The sequence below is a fragment of the Labeo rohita genome, chromosome 2, assembly GCF_022985175.1.
Source record: "Labeo rohita strain BAU-BD-2019 chromosome 2, IGBB_LRoh.1.0, whole genome shotgun sequence".
Taxonomy (NCBI): Eukaryota; Metazoa; Chordata; class Actinopteri; order Cypriniformes; family Cyprinidae; genus Labeo; species Labeo rohita.
In genome coordinates, this window is record NC_066870.1 from 1025317 (window position 1) to 1047406 (window position 22090).

Sequence of the window (22090 nt, forward strand, 5' to 3'; positions counted from 1 at the left end):
TTGTTAAAAGCCCACAATTCTCGCTTCCTTTTTGTTGTTTTCTGCTTGATTTGAGGAAGACCTTGCACACACTTTAAACATTTCAGTTAAATACAGTTTTATAGTGTTTATTTAAATGTACTTGACTAATCACTTGACATTCACTCTTTGGAAAACCAGCTCTTAGGGACCAAAAAAACAGAAACACATTTTTGATTTGGTGTTTTTATTTATTTTTAAAAATGCATTTTTTTTTTTTTTCTCCTCCCCCCAATTTGCCCCTATTTCATGCACATTTTAAAGGGACTTTTTTCCCAATTTGCCCCCAGTTTGTGCACATTTTTAAAGGGGCTTTTTTCCCAATTTGCCCCCAGTTTGTGCACATTTTTAAAGGGGCCTTTTTCCCAATTTGCCCCCAGTTTGTGCACATTTTTAAAGGGGCCTTTTTCCCAATTTGCCCCCAGTTTGTGCACATTTTTAAAGGGGCTTTTTTACCAATTTGCCCCTATTTTGTGCACATTTTAAAAGGGGATTTTTTTCCCAATTTACCCCTATTTCGTGCACATTTTAAAAGGGGCTTTTTTCCCAATTTGCCCCTATTTCATGCATATTTTTAAAAGGGCATTTTTTCCAATTTACCCCTATTTCGTGCACATTTTAAAAGGGGCTTTTTTTCCCAATTTGCCCCTATTTCGTGCATATTTTTAAAAGGGCATTTTTTCCAATTTACCCTTTTTTTCTATACCCATTTCTTGCACATTTTTAAATGGGCTTTTTTATTTATTTATTTTTTTTTTTTGGTATATGCACCCATTTTTAGCACATTTTTAAATGGGCTTTTTTTTGGTATATGCACCCATTTTTAGCACATTTTTAAATGGCCTTTTTTGTATTTCTAGCACATTTTTAAATGGGCTTTTTTTTGTATTTCTAGCACATTTTTAAATGGGCTTTTTTTTGGTATATGCACCCATTTTTAGCACATTTTTAAATGGGCCTTTTTTTGGTATATGCACCCATTTTTAGCACATTTTTAAATGGCCTTTTTTGTATTTCTAGCACATTTTTAAATGGGCTTTTTTTGTATTTCTAGCACATTTTTAAATGGTCTTTTTTTTTGGTATATGCACCCATTTTTAGCACATTTTTAAATGGGCTTTTTTTTGTATTTCTAGCACATTTTTAAATGGCCTTTTTTGTATTTCTAGCACATTTTTAAATGGCCTTTTTTGTATTTCTAGCACATTTTTAAATGGGCTTTTTTTTTGTATTTCTAGCACATTTTTAAATGGCCTTTGTTGTATCTGCACCAATTTCTTGCACATTTTTAAATTGGGCTTTCTTTGTATTTCTAGCACATTTTTAAATGGGTTTTTTTTTGGTATATGCACCCATTTTTAACACATTTTTAAATGGGCTTTTTTTCTGTATTTCTAGCACATTTTCAATTTTTTTTTTTTTTTTTTTTTTTTTTCATATTTGCACCCATTTCTTGCACATTTTACACATTTTTTTTTTTTTTTTTTTTTTTTTTTTTTTTTTTTTTTTTTTTTTTTAAACAGAGCTGGTGAGAAATCAGATCAAGTCAATCTCACATCCGGAGACGAACATGACCGTTCTGATCTCCGTCTCCAGCTCCGCTCGCACAGGTATCTGTATTTGATGGGAGGTGACGTATCTGAGCTCAGTGCTTTTCCATGAGGGAGCGGTCTCATCACCTGTGGATGGTTTGGGTCGTTTTAGGCAGCTCTTCTTGGGTGTGGGACGGCCCAGGACTTTGTCCTTCAGCCAGATCCCACACCTTTTCAAGAGAGAATTTCCAGGCTTAATAAGAGCCGTTTCCCTCAGCTGATCCGCTTCTTTTATTGTCGTTTGGAATATCTCCTGGATGTTTCTTTCAACCGTATTCTTGTAATGTCTCTGGATCATGGGCGTGTCGACCCACCCCACACGCCCGGGCTCGTGAGGCTTGACGGGTTCCACCAGAAACGTGCCGGTCTCGGCCAGCTCTTCCCATTTGTTTTCAGTGAGCTTCAAGACAGCGTTCAGCGTGCTTTTGTAAGCTTTGGTTGGCACGTCTCTCAGACGTGACAGCATTCCCCTCTCAGGAGCCGCTTTGGCATCAACATGCGTTTTCCACCTGTTCCTGACTTCCTCTCTCCAGGGCGAGGGAAGCGGCCTGGATTTGGTCCGAAGGTATTGCTCTGAGTAATGCTCAACTCTATAATCGTAGTTTATCTTGGCGTTCTTCCTGCAAGTCTTGAGCCGTCCAGGGGTGGGTACGGGTTCTATGGGCTTTCTGACGGTCACGTCTGCCCACGTGACCCGCTTAGGTCCAGGTTTCTCTATCGGAGGACACTCTAACAGGTTATAAAGTTCCTCCTTCCAGGAGAGCTCAGAACTACTTTGCCCCGCCATGAGATCTCGCTATTTACTCCTTGATCAGAAAAAAAGTTGATCAATAGTGAATGCGATATGTCTACGTATGAGAAGCAAAAAGCCGAATGCCTCGCCGCGGGAGCCTTATATAGGCTGCCCGAGTGACGTCATCACTCCTGCTGGGGTCACGTGACGCTACAGTAGCCGCGTTCCAAAATAGAATGCACTTGCACCACTCAGAGGCGCGTGAGCAGCGGAGTGGAACCAAAGCATGAAGCTCGAGCTTTCATGGGATGATATTAGACTCAAAACGATTAATAGATGCACGCACAATTATCCATGTACTGGATCAATTTTCTGCATGTATTTTACAATCCGCAAACAAATGCCTTTCAATTTGAGTCTGTGGAATTCGGGATTAAATGATTGTGCAGCGATTTGTACAAATACAGACATGTTTGCTATAAAAATGTTCTGTTCTGCATTAATAGATCATAAATTGCTCATGCAAAAAGGAATCGGTGCATTTGTGGATCAGGTGACGTGTGCATTTATTGAGGTCTTGCTGGAGTCAATCTTGTTCCGTTCATTTGGATTTGGAGACTTCATTTTCGCAGTTTACAGCATTTCACGACGCGCACACACACACAACTACCAATGAACAAGGCCTAGTGCAATTCATTACCGTGTACGCGATTATTATTATTATTATTATTATTATTATTATTATTATTATAAGTGCTACTGTAGTCGCTCGTTTGAGCCATTAGTAATCGCACGTTTATTTTAAATGAATTGTACTATATTAAACCAGTGAGCCGTTTATAGCCTGTTACGCGCTCAAGCGGACGAATAAAGCTTGCTGACTAAAGGAATGACAATGAATGTCTAGGGAAAAAAATAGCTGTAACATATTTCTTGTACTTATTGCTAAACTGTTTTCTGAGTCAGTGTCGGCTGCAAAGTTGAAGTTGATGATGCTGATTCGCAATGCAGTTGATTACTAAAGATGAAGAGTCCAGTGAACTTTTATGCACAGTGAGCAGTTGGGCTGCGCGCATTTTTCTAAATGTAAACTTCAAGGTAGGCTACATTATTCGTGCTATCTAAACATACAAGGGGTGATCAAAAGTTTGGAGACTATGGCCATGATACAAAACGGAAAACAAACGTGAGTGTATTTGTGTAATGATGCAGTATAGCGCTCCTGATTTGACAGACAGATCTTGTTAAACCCGTGAAGTGAAAGTGAAACCCGTCTCACTTTAAACCCGTTTTTCTCAAAATTCCATTCCTGGAAATCATATCTATATCAGCCAACTTAAAATAGCCGTAACTATTGTTACGTTCAAGCTGTGGAAATAGATACAAATCTGGAAATAAAAACAGTTTTGAAAAGGGCTTGAACCCATCTTTCATATGGTATCAAATAAAAGGTAAATTTCACCATGTGTTGGGCTTTCCTGGATCGCATCACACTTTAATATAAACGTGCGACTAGACTACTAATGGCTTAAACAAGCGACTATAATAGCACTTTAATAATAATATAAAAAATAACAATACTAATAATAATAATAAGGAAGGAATAACTACAGTTCAGTAGTACAGAAAAAAAGGTACCATGATGAAGTTCTTGTTTGGCAAAAAAAAATAAAATAAGCTATTCTGTTTACTATATTTTAACAGACAGGGGAGAATAGCCAAACCAAAAAGAAACAAATAAAACGCAATGTAACATTCATAAAAGCGTACACAATGAAATGCGCACGTGCCATGTAGTGGTCGCAGATTTTCTTAGGCTCAGCTGCGTGTGGATCGCGAGGTGTGTGTGTGTGGACTGTCACTGGGCAAGGCTAAAAGGGCGGAACGAAAGTCTCAAAATTCAAATGAATCGAATAGAATCGATTCAGAAGAGATGTGAATGAATGCACGCATGTCGTCTGATCCACAAATGAACATTTTAATCGCCACATGCACAAACCCTGATACTTTAATACAAACTATAACATTTGTATTCACAAATATGTCTCTGTTAGAACAAAATGCAGCACATGAATGTAATTCTTAACTCTGCAGACACCGGTTGAAATTTGCGAATTTTTCGAATCGCGTACACGGTAATGAATTGCACTGGGCCTTGTTCATTGGTAGTTGTGTGTGTGTGCGTCGTGAAATGCTGTAAACTGCGAAAATGAAGTCTCAAAATCCAAATGAACTGAACAAGACTGACTCGAGCAACACCTCAATAAATGCACACGTCACCTGATCCACAAATGCACCGATTCCTTTTTGCATGAGCAATTTATGATCTATTAATGCAGAACAGAACATTTTTATAGCAAACATGTCTGTATTTGTACAAATCGCTGCACAATCATTTAATCCCGAATTCCACAGACTCAAATTGAAAGGCATTTGTTTGCGGATTGTAAGATACATGCAGAAAATTGATCCAGTACATGGATAATTGTGCGTGCATCTATTAATCGTTTTGAGTCTAATATCATCCCATAGCAGTGCATAGGTTTTCGTAGGCTATCCAGTGGATAAAAGAGAAATATTTTTGCTGTCCTAAAAAAAAAAAAAAACAAGAAAATAAAAGTAACTATTGTGGAACATTTTATTTTACATGTATGTCAGGTCGTGATATAGAGTAACAGATGTGTCCTTTCTTTGTTTCTTTAAATTGATTATAATTAACTTGGTGTAACAGTTGAAAAGGTTCCAGAAAAAAATCCAAATTGAGGATATGAGCTCTGCAAACTTTTTCGCCTGGACCTTCATAAACGTAATGAAATCACATACAGGGAACAGTTGGTTTTCTTACTTAAATAATGTCCTGATGCTGCTGTGCTTTCACATGTCATGTTTGGAGCTCGTGGAGGATCATGAACAGCAGTGAATGAAGCACTGGAGGACAAAGAAAACAATCAGCTGTGCGTTTCACATCAAATTCACTTTATGTTCATGTGTGGAGTAAATCTTACAATACACATCATCAGCGCAAATATTATAACAAATATTATATACACTTAAAAAGTGAAGGTTCAAATGAAATCTACTGAAAGCTGAAAAAAATGAAGGAATACTTAGTGTCTAAAACGGAGAACAATGTTAAGCTCAATGTGATTTATATCTAAATATGTGTTTAAATATGAGTTCGATTCATTCACAACGCGGTCATATTATAATTCTTAAATTATTTTTAGGTTTCTTATTTAGATTTTCATGGAAAATACATCGGATGTCTTTTTTTCATTATTGATCCGACATCTGTATTAGAGAGAATGACTTTGAGTCATTAGTTAATTTAGAGCTAAACAACATCTGTTGAAATCGTTTGAACTAGTAGCTGTATATGAAGTGATCGCTTGAATGAGTTTGTTTCTGCTGTTGATACTGAAAACGATTCATGTGTTTGTCTCACAGGGTTCAGGTCTGTTCATTCTGACTGGTTGTAAAAATATTTGACATAGTCTGCTTAGATTATTGCCTGTATCTCTCTGTGCTTTCAGATACTCTCAGCACTTTCAGTTGAGAATCACAGCTGCAGACGGAATGATCCTGTTGTCAAACTTTTAAGTTTATTCCTCTTCTTTGCAGACTTCACATTTGAATGTTTAATATGTGTATGCTTCTGAGAACAAACGTGCAAACACTAACGAATGCATATGGACAAGATGCCTAGACACCTGTCTGAACATAAAAATAACCATAACAACAAGCTGAAGTGATCAAAACCAGAGATGAATATGAAGAACCGATCACCCAGCCAGCAATGACATGTGGGGCCCAGATGGGTTAACTACGGTTTCCATGGGAACTGTGTGGGCATGGGCTTTGGCTGGGTGAAATCAGCGGGTCCCATGTAGGTTTTGTAGTATGAGTCCCACATAGGAAGCCCATATGAGCTGATTACATGGGCCCCATAAGGGACAGGCATGGGCCAAGTGGGCATGGGTTTGAAATGGGAATGCACATATGGGTCCTGCATAGAATTTTTATAGGCTAAGTGGGGGTGGGGGTCGGGGGTGCTGCCGGGGCCTCCAGGAGTGTGGCTAGGGCGCGGGGGCGGGTTCCGGCACATCCCGGGGGGGGCGTCTGGGGCGGCCTGGTCCTCCTGGGCGTTGGCTGGGCCTCGTGTCCGGTGGGGGTTGGTGGGGGTTGGTGGGGGTTGGGGGGGGGGGGGTTGCAAGAGCCCTAAGAGAAAAAAGAGCGTCGACAACACAAACGCCATGAGTGTATTTGGATGTATTTTTTGGAGAGATGTTTTTTTTTTTTCCAGAGATTTAAAAAATATATATATTTTTGATTTATTTACCGGTATGTTGTAAAATTTAAATTGTTAAAGATTATGTTTGTTGTTCAATGTCATATATCATGAGTGGATTTTGTATTGTATTTTTTGGAGTTTTTTTTTCAGAGATTTTTTAAAATATATTTTTTAGTTTACCTGTATGTTGTGACATTGTTTTTTAAAGATAATTTTTGTTGTTCAATTTAATATATTTCTTGCAGTTCAAAGCATCAAGTGTCTTGTATTTATCTTGTACTTATATTCATTCTTCGTTTTTAATTTTTCTTAGATTGTTTCCTTAAACCATTTGGCATGGTTGGGCTTAGATAGGCCTTGCATGAATTGCCCAAAACTCCAACTTGCAAATTGTTCACTCAGTTTAAAAAAACTGGACACCAAAAAGTTTACACATAAAAATTGTTAACTCAATGTTTACTATATTTTTCTCAATGAACACAAATAAGAAAGTTAAGCAAACTCTTTTTTTTTATTTCTTCATTTGAGCGGTCAACTTGACATTATTGCGCAAAGTGCCGTCGCTGAACTATACTCGGAGTTTACTGCTTCAAACATAAACAACGATGGCAAAGGGAGCGGATGTCTTCTTTTAAGGTAAGTTCTTTCTGCCCAGATTTAATATAGAAAGTAAGCCAAATAAACTACACAGTTAGGTTTGCAAATGTTCTTTAAAGAAAGAATAAACATTGTTGAATGAAGTCTGGTGGCTAACTAGTTAGCCAGCTTTGTTTTTCCAAGCACTGTCAGCTAACGTTAGCATTCGCAAGGTATGTATACAGATATATTTTTATAGATACAGTTCAAATGTCGATTAAACGAGTATATAATTAACCAGATAGAGGTTAATTATGTGTTGTATTTCGTTGTGGTAGGCGATATAACTTACTAGTTTATCTGGCACACAGTTGTTGTTGGGTTTTTTTTGTTGTTTTTTTTTTTTTTGTGAATCCGCGATACTGGTGCATATATGTGAAAGTGCAAGACGTGTAAGATGATAAACGTGTTTATTGACACACAACCGAAGCGTGCAGAAAATATGCGATCACAGATTCATCTCTCTGTAGCAGCTTAGTTCGCTTAAATTGTCAAATACACAAAGTTATGTCAAAATGTGATTATGTACATAAACAATCACTTGTAGGTCTGAAATGAGAGTCAACGGCTGAGATAAAATCGCCTGTGTGTCAGTAAATTTGATCCGTGCATTAACGTTAGTCTCATAAACCTGCTGATATTTGTTCCGTTAATGTTACAAAAAAAAAAAAAAAAAAAATTAAATAAAAAGCTAAGACAACACTCACTCCTCTTGACTGAACAAATTTAGCAGCTTCAATAAGAGTCAGTTTATTCCATACAGTGAAGATATGCAGTATTTTTTTATACATGTATTTTTTGTATTATTTCTGACTTATTTCTGTACTGGTAAAAACTAGTCGTTATCCAGAATTTTATTATTATTATTTTTGTTATGTTTTAAACATTTAATGTCAATATTTAGTAGGAAAAATATATATATATATATTTTTTTTTTTTTACTGCAGGACACAAAGCCAGAGGATGTCCACACCAAGGGGATGAAGATGAGCATCTTAACTATTACTGGAAGATGATGTTGTCATCCACTCAAACCTAAAGGTGCCTAGGATGTAGTACTAGAGACGCAGATTGTGTTGGAATATATACATGGCCTTACCACTGCTGTTGCTGTCCTCTTTGGCTTAATTTAGATCATCCAAAAAAATGAAAATTCTGTCATCATTTACTCACAGCCATGTCGATCCAAACCCATAAGACATTTGTTCATCTTTAATACACAAATGAAGATATTTTTAATGAAACCTGAGGTATTTCTGTCCATTCACTGAAAAACTATTCACCTAAAATTCTGATGCTTCAAAATGTTCATAAAGAGATTGTAAAACAAATACATAAGAATCGAATGGTTTAAACAAAGTCTTCTGAAGAGACGTGATCACATTACACATCACGCATTTCACACTAAATGCTGCTCCATCTCTGCAAGTGCTGTGAGTTTGAGCCTTATATAACATATATTAAAAAAAAAAAAACAGAAATTGTATTATATTTTAGTTTTCTATACAGTGATAGCTTAAAAGCTATGTCAATTAGCACTGCATTATAAGTACACTCTAAAAAGACGGTTCTTTAAAGGTCTATTTAGAACTGAGTTTAGGGTTTTTTTTATTTTTTTATTCCTGGCTTAAAAAAAAAAAAAAAAAATTGTAACTGTCAAAACACCTCATTACTCATTTTCTGGACATCAACTATCCAGCTACACAGACTATCAACACAGTTTCAACAGGTGAAGTTCTTTCTTACAATGTCTATAAAATTTTAACTTTCATATTGTAACTTGTTTCCCATTACCAATAATGTATTTTTCTTTTTTTTAGGTTCTTTTTTGTGTGACCAGCTCTGTTCGGTTAAGGATACTCTCTTCTCCACTAAGTAATAGAGGTAATGAGTTTATTCATTGTTAGATTTTTCTTAAAATTATTACTTGAGTCTATGCTTAAGTGTTAAAGCTATATAAAACTATCCCAATATTTTTCTCTTTTTTAATATTTTGAAGGGCATACTGCTTATATGTCAAATTATTAATTGTCATTTATTATTTGTATTTAGCCAATAACTGTTTTTAGAGCATTTTCATTTTTGCTTCAAGTTCATGTCAATTAAAAAAAATAAAAGTACCTAACTGAAACTACATGCTGTTTTGTTTAGTTTTTGTGTGAGTGTGTAAAACCCTAATACAGGCTAAAATACATTATAGGAAAAACAAAAATGTTAATAGATAATATATGTAAATAATATTAATAAGTAAAACTAGTATCAAAGGTATAAATATACTAATATTAATGAAAATAAACTATTTTCAAATGTGCTATTTTCTAAATCCTATTTCATGCATCCCTACAATTGCGTCTCTTCAGGAGACTTAAACTGCTCAATTCATATTAACTTATATATTTATTTAATTATTTATGATCTCTTTATGAACGCTTTGAAGTTTTGGGTGAACAGCCTTTCAATACAGAAGTCTCTCAAATTTCATTAAAATATTTTAATTTGTGTTGAGTGTGAACAACGGTTTAGAACAACATGGGAGTGAGTAAACGATAAATTTTCAGAATAATTTTGGTTGAATTATTCCTTTGAGTGTTGTGTTAATAGTTGAAATATTTTGCTTCTTGATCCAGTGTGTTTGTTGCATTATGGATGCGCCAAAATAATAGATGGAGCAAGATGAACGTTTAAAATGACGGTGAAGTTTAGCTTCCTTTAAATTATATAAAAGTTTTTTTGTGACTTTTGATTTAAAACTTTACTTAAGGCTGAAGAATTTTAATATTTTTAATGTTACATTTTTCTGGCACTTAAAAAAATAATTTTTAGGTGTGTGTTTTTTGTTTAAGAGTGTTTTTATTGTAAATAGTCACATCCTAGTTACATCATAGTTTGAGTGGAGAAAAGCTAAATTGTGTTCATTTTGCAGAATGCCAATAAATACTTTCTGTAATGATGACAAAATCTTGTTTGTGTTATATTTACAGTATTGTTCATACTGCATGCATTTGTATTCTTAAAGGATGTGGAGGAGCATACAATGTGGCTTAGAGTCTGGATGTAAAATTTAAAGTTATACATTTAAATAGTAAAAAATGCAGTTGAGTTGGCTTAAAATACTAAAGCAACCGGCTGCAAAGCTTTTTTGAGGTTACTGAACTTCAAGCAAAAAATTACTGGCACAACTTAGTTCTTCAAGTTCAGTAAACTCAAAAAAGCTTTGGAGCTGGTTACCTAATATTTTAAGTTGAGTCAATTTAACAATTTAAGCTAATCTGCTGCAAAGCTTTTTTGAGTTTACTGAACTTCAAGAACTAAGTTGTGCCAACTCTGACTGGTAGTTCACTCAACTTCACTGAAGTTCACTGAACTTTTATATATGAGTTGGCACAACTTCCCTCCTTTAAAATTGAGTAAACTCAAAATTGCTTTGCAGCAGATTAACTTAATTTTTTAAGTTAACTCAACTTTTTATTTTTTACAGGACCAACATAAGATCCTTACAGAGCCCACTTTAAGCCCATATGGGCATTCATGGTTGAATCCTGGTGCAAGGCCACTTTAAACCCCTTAGGCAGGTGGGGCCCAAATGGGTCTGACATGAATTACCCAGTTAAAACCCTTTACAGGTCCCCCTAAAAGCCCATCTGGGCAATCACAGCTGGCCCCGAAGTGGATCCCGGGTGCAAGCCCACTTTAAACCCCTTCAGACTGGTGGGGCCCAAATGGGTCTGACACGAATTGCCCTGTTAAGACCCACATAAGACCCCTACAGATCCCACTTAAAACCCACCTGGGCATCCATGGCTGGCCCCCATGTGGATCCCGGGTGCAAACCCACTTTAAACCCCTTTGGGCAGGTGGGGCCCAAATCGGTCTGACATGAATTGCCCAATTAAGACCCATGCAGTACCCTTACAGGTCCCACTTTTAGTACGTCTGGGCTTCCACGGCTGGCCCCAATGTGGATCCCGGGTGCAAGCCCATAATGGGGCCCACATTTGCCGCCCATGAAGCCCTCATCTGGGCCCCACATGTCATTGCTGGCTGGGCATGTCACCATGAACATATGCTGTATAAACTGTTGCAGTGTTTTTGTGAAAGGTAGGCATTCTTCACGTTTAATGCCTATCATCAATAAACACTGCTGGAATATAAAATCATTGGTTTGTGAAAACTTTGATAATCGTGTCTGCAGAACGAGGAGTCGATGAGCTGCATTAAGAGCCGCTGCAGGTGCGAACAGGAGTTTCTACTACATTGTCTTTCATTGATTTTCATCAGATCTTCCGTTTAATGTTTTTACCTTTCAACTTTTTCAAGGTCATGGCGTATAAATGTACTAGATAAGGCAAAGTGAATAACAACTAAAAACAACACCAGATGTTTCCTACATGGGACGATCATATTTTTCAGGCTCCGCATCTCGTCTTGTTTCAGACTGATGAGTCAGTTTGGCTAGAAATGTTTTCTTGTGGTAGTTGCTCATTTTCTTGTTCTGTATTTGCCGTGTATATATATATATATATATATATATATATATTTTTTTTTTCTTTTTTATTGTCACTGTAGTTTTAAGTAGGCGACAACAGTATCAACTTTGGATGACACGCATTGTAATTCTGTCACACTTTTTGTTTTGGCATTGAAAGTTTTGGGCGGGTTTTTCTGGGGGTGGTGTGTTTTGAAGAGTTTTTGAGCTGGGAATCATCGACCCCATCTTGTCTGTGTTTTCTCAATCTATTTCACAGACAGGATCACACACATTTCAGCAAGAAACATGACAGAGGACCCGGGTGCTGTGGCTGGTAGGTCACAACTGTCTATTTAGTGTAATTATGCTACATTAAAAAGTTATTTTTAGTTTGACATTTGGAGGCCAAACCGAGCCTGTCGATTTTTTTATCACGTTAAATTTAGCAATAAACACGGTGATTTTATTATTATTATTGTTGTTGTTGTTAAGAATTTGGCTTTTATTAAGAAAATCAAGGAATAAATTATTTATTAACACATCTGCTGGGCATGACACACTTTTTATTAAGTGCTTATTAACCATTTACAAAATAACGTGCGTATTTGCTTTTGAGTTGAAAAAAAAATATTTATTAAGGAAATATATTTAGGCCTAGTAAAATCTTTGTTTCGTTTTCATGGAACCTACAACTCAAGAGATTCGTTCAAAAATGCTAATGCAGTAATGAAATGTTCAGTATTTATGAGTGAGTCACTGAATCTTGTAATAAAATCATTTTTGCAACTCCTTCAAATTCCTCACTCACTCATTTATCCATGTGAGAAGGACAAATTCTCATTATTTGTGTATATAGTTTCCACTCGCATGGATTTGTTCCACACTGTAATACATTATATGATAAATAGGCCTATATTATATTATATGAACTAACATTGTGTTGTTTGTGTGTTCTCTAAGCTACAACATCAGACTACAGTGAATACTATGACAACATTGACAATTATGGAGCACCATGCAATGGTAGCAACACCAAGCCCTTCACTGGGGTTTTCTTTCCCATCCTGTACAGCACAGCTTTCATTGTGGGTTTGATCGGAAACGCTCTGGTCCTGTGGGTCCTGATCAGAAACCGTCAAAGATCCAGTCTGACAGACGTGTGTTTCCTCAACCTCGCCCTTTGTGACCTGCTCTTTGTGGTGTCGCTCCCTTTCTGGGCTCACAGTGCTGCGCAGGAGTGGGTTTTTGGCACATTCGCGTGTCACGCCGTAAGCGGTCTCGTCATGATGGGTCTCTACGGCAGCGTCTTCTTCATGGTGCTCATGACACTGGATCGCTACGTCATCGTCGTCTACAAATGCAGTATCTGTTCCAGAAAATGGCCTGCAAATATAAATAGCAAAATGGCTCTGGCCTTATTTGTGTGGACGCTCAATTCTTGTTCAATTCTTAAAGTCACTATGCTTGCTTTGTAAACAAACATACATTGACTTCAATTGTCGTCAGTGTTGGGGGTAAAGCATCACAAGTAATGTGAGTTACATAATCAAATTACTTTTTTAAAGTAACTTCTAAAGTAATGTGTTACTCTTTAGTTTACATTAAAATATCTGATTTACTTTTTCAAATAAGTAACGGTAGTTTCTGTTTTCCCATGTATTGACTGACAGCTCTCGTGTTGCCATGTTGAGAGAAATCAGGAGTAAGTGCAGAGGTGTTGTGTGCTCTGTGTGAACATGATGTTACTGTAGGTGTAGACTAAAATTAATAAATTAAAATAATAATAATAATAACAAAAGGATAAACAGTGAAAACACAGAACTCGAACAAGAATTGTTAAACATCAACGAGATTACATACTTTACCTCCCGTTGCTCCAGTGAAAAGGGGTCTCCTAACAACAAAAGGAAACGACTAAAGAAATATCCAACCAAAACATCAAGTGGTAGTGCCACCATTCACACCTGCATAACTTAATAAACAGTACAGTTAACCCAGTCAGCCAACATGTCTCAGAGTCCCCATTAAGTTCTCAATATTTGTACTCACACCAATGCATAATTATCAGGAGATGTGAGTTGGGTGATCAGGTTTACCAACAGGCCCAACATTTAGTGAATCTAGAAACGCCTTGACAGCAGCCAGATCATGAAAGACCTTCACCGAGCCACAAAAGTTTACCTTGAGGAGAGCAGGGTAAATCTGCCTGCTGTCACTAATCTGGCCGGTGACCTTCGGTCTGCTCACCACCAGATGTCACCCTCTCATTACATTCACATTACACAGACTGTTGCACCACACCCCGGACTACGTTCCCCATCTTCCCTTGCGCTGATCACATGCATCCAATCAGACACTGTATATAAGCCTTGGATTTCCGCTTGCCATTTGCAGAGTATTGTATTGTGTTAGCTACTTTACGGAGCCATCACCTAGTTATCTTGGGTCTAGTTTATTCTTAGTCTTGTTTCCTAGCCAAGTTATCTCGTCTAGTCTGTTTCGCTGCCTGCCCTTCGGATCTCTTGCATGATTTATCGGATTACCCCTTTAGGCCAGCCCCTTGGATTACGTTCGCCTTTGATTGACCCTCACCTACGCTGTACGTGTCTGCCATCGTTCGACTCCAAGGCTGTATATGACAATGTCTTCGCCTTTGCTATTTAATAAATCTCGCATATGGATCTGCCCACTCCACGTCTCCCTCACTCCGTTACACCTGTATTCTGCGCCTAGGGATTTTAGACGTTTCTTGACTGAGAAGTCCTGAAAATACATCACGGTGCTGTCTCCAAATTTCAGAGGGGAGCCAGTGATCCCCAGCTCCCACACTGTTGTGAAACCTCACCAGGACGGGTCGCGGTCGCTGCGTAGAGGAAGGTTTGGGGGCGAGTGATCGGTGTGCTCTCTCTAGCTTTATACGACCTGCTTTCAAAGTGATGCAAAGCCATGACTCTTAAAACCGTGTAGGGTTGTCACCTTCCACGTCTTCAGGTAACCCAACGATGCGGATATTCTTCCTTCTACCTCTATTTTTAAGGTCTTCCGCCCGCTCACCAATGTCGTGTACGAGTTTCTCGAGGGACTGTAGCATAGCCTTGATCGGGGTTACCACATCTGCAACAGCAGATATTCTGGTCTCCGTAATCCGTTTTTCATGTTCATCTAGCTCAGAACGATGCATCTGTAACAACTGCGATATTGGGTCCATCTTTTCGTTGATGATCTTGGAGATGCTGGCTGTATTCTCTGCAACCGCGTCAGACAGCGAAGACGCAGGCGAGCTCGTGTTAGCACTAGCAGTGTCAGCTCGCTCATCGGCCTCGTCGGGGCTGTTGACAATGTGTTTTTTTTGTTTTTTTTTTGTTTTTTTTTTGCATGGCATGCTTTCTGTTTGCCTCAAAAAGTAGTTATTTATTCTCATAATGAAAAATGCAAGACATGAGCATGCAAAAGTTATAAAATAGTATTAGAAAACTCAACGAAGTGACACTTCCGCTTAACTACACACAACCTCCCTTCAAGCCGCCATCTTGAAAACCTGTATGCAAATTTTTGAAAGGGGTAATTTATATAAATTTAGTTGTTATTTTGTCTTGTCGACTATATAAACATCTGTAATGTTAAATTGTTTATTCAGGACAGTACTAAATAAAAAATAACAGTTTTCACGATCCATCTTATTTTGTTAAAATCAACATTTTACTACTTTTCAACCCAGCACCTGCTCAGATTTGTGATCATCTGTTAAAAGTATCTGACTCCTTACCTTGCTTTCTGGCCTAATCAAATTTAACATTACTGTACTAAAAGGATTAGTTCACTTCCAGAATTCCACAGTTTCTTGAACATTTACTCACCCCTATGTCATCCAAGATGTTCCTCAGAAATAAAAATTTAAAAATAAATTAACATTCCAGGATTTTTCTCCATACAGTGAACTTCAATGGTGGTCAGTGGATTGAAGATTGAAAATGCAGTTTCAGTGTAGCTTCAAAGGGCTCTACACGATCCCAGCTGAGGAATAAGGGTCTTATCTAGTGAAACAATCGGTCATTTTCAAATCATATACTTTTAAACTACAAGTGCTCGTCCATGACTTCATGCATTACGTAATTATGTTGGAAATGTGTAGCTTGTTCTTCATCGGTGCACTTCGATTCAAGAAGGAAGGGTAGGGCGAAAAGCTAATTTTCTCCTCCAGCTTCACAGTCGTTCGGCATCGTTTGAATTTCTTTGCACGTTCGCTTTGTAAACACTGGGTCGGAACTTCCGCCTACATCACATTTGTGTGATTACACAGGTCGAGCTAGTGCAAGACGAGGTGTGGTTAAAAAAGTATATACATTTTTATTTCTTTAGTTTTTTTTTTTTTGCAGGGCTCAACACTAAGGATTTTTTCTACTGGCCCAGTCGGGCCAGTGGTTCAAATTTCTACTTGCCTGGTCAAAATTTTCCTCGGCCCTGCCACAAAAAATCAAATAGTTGCTGTTATCATTGTTGACCCATGACCCTTTTAATAAAGAAGCTTATATGACATCAAATTTTTTACATACCAATTAAACTCTCGATCACAGCAAAACCTACTAGTCCAATAAATATAAAGTTCAAATATTATTTGTTTGTTAAAAAATTATTTTATTATTATTTTATTTCAAATGAAAAACAGCAGACGAACTGAATAACCGCCAGCAGGTGGCGCTTATGGACTAATGATACATTGTTTCCCTGGTTACCGCTGTAAACAAAGGAGCGCTGTGCTTATGAACGCAACTTTAAACGCGAATGAAAAGAAAACGCAATGTAAACATTTTTTTGAGTCAGTTCCTCTCAGAGATACATTTATATAAACCCCAGGCCGTTAGCCGGGGGGTTCGGGTGGTTCGAACGACCCACCCCATCCAGTCGAAGGTCCAGAATTTATGTACGTTTTTTTTTTTTAATAAACATGTGTTCTTTTAAATAACAACGCACTTTTAAAGCCATAAACAAGTATTAAATGCCTTAATTGGTATAAGAAAAGTCTTAATTATAATTTTAATAGGTCTTAAATTTGGGGACGGAAAGACAAAAATCGCGTTATGGATTAAATGTGCTGGTCGTTTAAAGCGCGCGTTATCCGCTACAGATCACAGTTCAAACAGCAGCGGAGCGCAAGTTCACTAGAGCAGATGCGTTTACTCGCCAGCACTAAACAGCGCTGTGAGATCCAGAGTGAAGCGCTTGAATTCGGTGAAGAACACAATGACATGGCGATTTAAACAGATGAAACAGCGCTGACAAACAGCAGAAACACTGTGCGCAACGATAGTCAGAATCATTTAATATGGATTATTTTTACTGTAACACTGACTGCACTATGGTATTGTGGCAGAATTGTGGGACATATCGAACTGTGTTATATTATTATGTAGTATTAAATCTATTAAAGGAGTAATGGAATATAATTACAGTATTTTGTGATTAATAGCGTTTGTGCATTTATACTAAGACCACTGTTCTTCATACAGATACCTAGAAGCCATGTAGTTCATTTTTATACCATGGTATTGAGGTGAATAATTATTTTTAATAATTTCATCATATAAAAATAAGGTTGTTACAATTTTTACAGATGTTACTGTTTTTGATAATGAACATTATCTGAGCTGTAAATTAGGATATCAGTTTAATATATTACTAGACATCTTGCTTATTCCGTATTAATTCCATTTCTGCAGGTCTTTAAAAAAGTAACAAAAAGCCTTTTTTTTTTTTTTTTAAAAAACCCTGCATAAAACTCCTTCTTTGATATTTGTATTTTGAAAAGGAGGAAAGACTGCATAAGGCTCAGAGGTTGAAAGGGGCCCAGAATTGGGGCTCAGAAAACTCAGTGGAAGGGTGTAGCATGGGTCAAGGAAGAACACAGTATATTCTGACCAGGGGCGGTTCTAAAACCTTTTTTTCAGACTGTCATCGACATTTTTGTTTGTTCGATTTGCACAATGAACATGGGTTGGATCTCTTACTTTTGAGTTCTTAAAGTACACCAAATGAATGAATTTCACTTTAAAATGTATAAAAATTTTCTCCTGGGCGAGCATGCCCCCAGACCCCCCTAGAGGCACACACGTCCACCCACCATTTATATATGTGTCATTATACAGGATCTGTTACTTTATTGCATCAAAAATGTCATTCGTTCCATTAACTAACTTATTGCTTTATAGGTATTTGTGTATATTTACTGAACAAGGTCATATCTTGGTAAGCAGTTTGACAACATTGTAGTAAATATTTTTGGTAAATCAAAAAAATCATGCTTATTAAGATACCAGCAGACATGATAATACAGCACAAATTGGTGCATAAGTTGTCACCAAAATGAAGTATTTGAACCTCATAGTTAAATACAAATTGGGTGAGAACTGAAAAAGGTCCACTTTTTGAAAAAAAAAAAGAACCTCCCTTCCGCTAGGCTGGCTACGGGCCTGAACCCTGTTTCAGTATTTAGGATAATATTTCCAGTTTTTTGCGCATTGTGAACCGTGATCTTGCTCTGCCTCCTTACAGTAGTTTTTGCTCTTTGCTTTCGTCTTCAGCATCTCTGGCCTCTGTTATCGGATGTTTAAGAGTTCGTAATATTTCCACACACATGACATTTGGAAAAATTATTGCATGCAGTTCGTGTGCAAGCCCGGAACAGAGATCGGTTGAAATGTCCGCTCGATCGGTGCATCTGTATATAAATATAGATTAATCATTGTTAAAGCCACAAAGTTACTCGTCAAGACGGGTAGACAGAGCAGGCGCGAATGCTGGCAGTGGCAGCTCGCGGTGCCACTTCCTCTGGCAGCTGCCACGGTTTTTCTCGCTGTTTGCTCGGTAAAAACGAAACTGTTCTCAGCTGCATGCAGTGTTTTTTTAATGATGATGCAAAGTTCGCACAATTGTAATGTCATTATTTTTACAATTATAATTATTATTATCCTACATTTTTATGTAGGCTGTTTTTTATGAGTCACGATCGTTTGTCGCCGTTTCTTTCTTTTAAATAAATAAAAGTTTTGATGATGCGTATTATACAGTCAGCAGATGCGACCAGAATAGGGGCGTCGTTGGGAATTCAGAGCCCCGTGCACCACTGCTAAATCGCAGAATCACGTTCATTGGGGGTTATATTTATATATCCTAACTGTTGTCACATTTCCAAAGTTATATTTTGTATTTTTACACTATATAATATTCTGTTTTATCAAATCCAATAAATCTCACCAGTGTTCGTATGTATTTTATTTTACATTTATTCCAAAACAATACGAAAAGACAGTAACTAAACAAAAATATTTTATTTGTCTGCTGTTATTTCTAACTTTACCAGCTGGTGTCACTGTTGAATTACTTTCTACATACCATTGAGTTTTACACTTTTTAATGTCATATTTTGTAATACTTGCGTTTATTTTTATATTTTTATTTATTTTTGTAATATCTGTCGTTTTCTAATCCATTTTTATTTCTTTAAAAGCCCTCTGCCTCCCTTGCCTTCACTGATGGCAGGCAAAGAATTAGGGCAGAAGCCGTACAAAACACAAACATCATAAATTCAGTAAACCCTAATCTTAAATTATGATCCTTGTTGCTTTGAGGTTATGTAAATTTTGACCGATTATTTTACATTCATGCAAATAAATAAAGAGTTAAATGCGAACTGGGCTGTTTAATTAAGTATAGAATTTTTATGTGGGAAAATGTTTTTCAGAGTTGGGAATTTTTTTTTATTTTTTACAATTTCTATACAAATAGCATGCTTAAATTATGGTGAGTGTTGTACTATGTTTTAACTGTAATAACTTTTTATTTGTTGAAAAGCCATGTGAAAATTTCGTAAGTTTTGTGGCAAACAATTTTTACTGTTATTTTATAATTAAAAGTAATAATATGTATAGAAAGCATTTATTGTTAGAAAATATCAATTATATCATGTACTGCAAATGCTCTAGGCCTACACGTATGAGACATTAATTGTAACATTAATATTTATTTAATATTTATATTAATAACCAAATATTTTGACCATACTTTCCTTTTTCACTTCAGGAAAACATTTTTCAGAGACATGAGGACTGCAGCTGTGTGGTGCGTGCTGAAATTAATTTTATTTATTTCTTTATTTATTTTACCTCTGGTATCTGGGATAAAATGATTCGCGAAACGCGCTTTGAAATCACGTTCTGAATCAAACGATTCGTGATACATCATCCAGTTGGAGCGCTTCGAATCATTCTGTTATGCAATGGACTAAAAAGACGGATTTGCGTTGTTAACAGATTACATTAACATTGGGTTAGACTATAACCCTATACCTGGACAGAAAAAAGTTTTCAAAAGTAAACAAGCCCTGTTTTTAGAAAATGACTGATGGTTTCGCTAGATAAGACCCTTCCTCGGCTGGGACTGTGTAGAGACCTTTGAAAGTGCAGTCTGGACCTTCTACCCTTTGGCCAATGAAGTCCATTATATGGAGAAAAATCCTGGAATGTTTCCCTTAAAACCTTAATTTCTTTTTGACTGAGGAAAGAAAGACATGCACTTCTTGGATGACATGGGGGGGAGTACATTATCAGGATTTTTTTTATTATTATTTTGAAAGTGAAATAATTTTTAACAGTAACATTTCTTCTAGTTAATAAAATCTTCGAATTCAAATCTTGACTATGATTAGCATATACTTACCTCTCTGCTGAATCAGCAGTATTTAACTGAACAGAAGGGCATCATAAAAATATTAACTTGATATTGATTAGTTGTTTATTAATTTCTCTCTCTCTCTCTCTCATTTATTCAGGAGGAGTCTAAGGAACCAGAGCTTGGAGATTTTTCCGGGGATAGTTTGCCAGATCTCCTTCGCCAGGATGCTATTATTACAGCTTCAAGTGAGGGTGCTTTTGCTCGAACCCCTGTAGAAGCGGCCTGGGTTTGACATCAGGGATTCTCATCTTCTGAATGAGTGACACTTGTCTACTCTAATTTTTTTGGCATTATATATATAACCAGCCTTATCACTAACAGCGGTTATTGAATGTAAACCTGTAAAAATAAATCGTTTTGTAAAATGTTTACATTTTTTTTATTTTATTGTAGCGTATCTTAACTATGTACAGTAACGCTTATCCTCTTCCGCCAGGAGGTGGCGACAACTGCCCGTTTAAAAACAGTATATGCCATTAAATCATTAATTCAGGAGATTTCAATAGTCAAACAAGTCTTAATGAAGTGAGACATTGACTCCTTCATTGAATGTTTTGTTTGTTTAAATGAATATATGTTTTTTAAAAGACTTAAGCAATGAACAGCTTGTCAGAACCACTAGTAAATTACGTTATTTTGTTTAGTTTTCTAATCTTTTTTTTCTACAGAATTGTGACAGAATCATGCTCTACAATTTATTAAAAACAACTAGGATTCTCAATTTATCCAGAATCGTGAAGCTCTTGTTTAAATGTTGTTTATTACTGCATATAATTCATTTAAATGGAAGTTTAATATAATAAAGTTCAAAATGCACCTACATTTTTTTGCATTTTGTCTTTTTCAGTTGTATAAAAGACTATTTTCCCTATATATATATTTCATCATGGAGTATTTCTTAAGAAAAGTTTAAAGATCTTGTCTCGTTCTCGTGAACCCAGTCTCGTGTCTCATCTCGTCTCGTGGGGTCAGTGTCTCGTCACACCTCTAGTTGTTAGTGATGAGGCTGGGGAAAGTAGGGCAAAAAAAAAGCTTTTGTTTAAAAGGTTAAAAAGACTTATATTTAATTCATCCAGATGTACCAAAGTACACACGCATTTGATACTTGTTAATGAAATGCATTTACATTTTGAGGTTGTAAAAGTTTTGTGGTATTGTGGAAAACTTATGATTTTATACAGTGTGTTGTAGAAATTTATTTTCCACAATAAACAATATATTGTTGTATTTTAAATATTAATTTTCGCTGTGTTAAATGGAAGAGTCAATAAAAGTCATTACTCAAGTTATTTGAGTTTGTTGCCTTTTTTTTGCCACAAAATTAAGTTTTGAGCCAGATGATTTTAAGTATTGTATAATTAAAGTGTTTGAATTAAATGTTAAGTAATTTTGAGTTAAGTAATATTAATACTTTTTGAGTTTATATAACTTAATTTTTGTAAGTATTGTTAACTTAATACAATGGCACAAATGGTTAAAAACTCATAATAATAAATCATAATAACTTAAAATATTTGAGCAGACTTAATGAAAACTTTTAACTAAACTATAATCAGTAGTATGTAATAGAAATATTTAACTCCTGAAAACATATTATTTTTAAGTTTATTTACTAAATTAGGCAA

The 22090-nt window shown here is 36.3% G+C and overlaps 1 protein-coding gene across 1 annotated transcript in view; it reads left to right on the top strand.

The window, feature by feature from the left end:
* The first annotated feature begins 11979 nt into the window (after positions 1 to 11979).
* Positions 11980 to 22090, top strand: part of LOC127173547 (C-C chemokine receptor type 2-like) — a 47807-nt gene continuing 37696 nt past the window's right edge. Inside the window, exons 1-2 of the mRNA XM_051123488.1 lie at positions 11980 to 12072; positions 12699 to 12910. Coding sequence (XP_050979445.1) covers positions 12045 to 12072; positions 12699 to 12910 — 240 coding nt within the window. The 5' untranslated portion in view covers positions 11980 to 12044. The remainder of the gene's footprint in view (positions 12073 to 12698; positions 12911 to 22090) is intronic.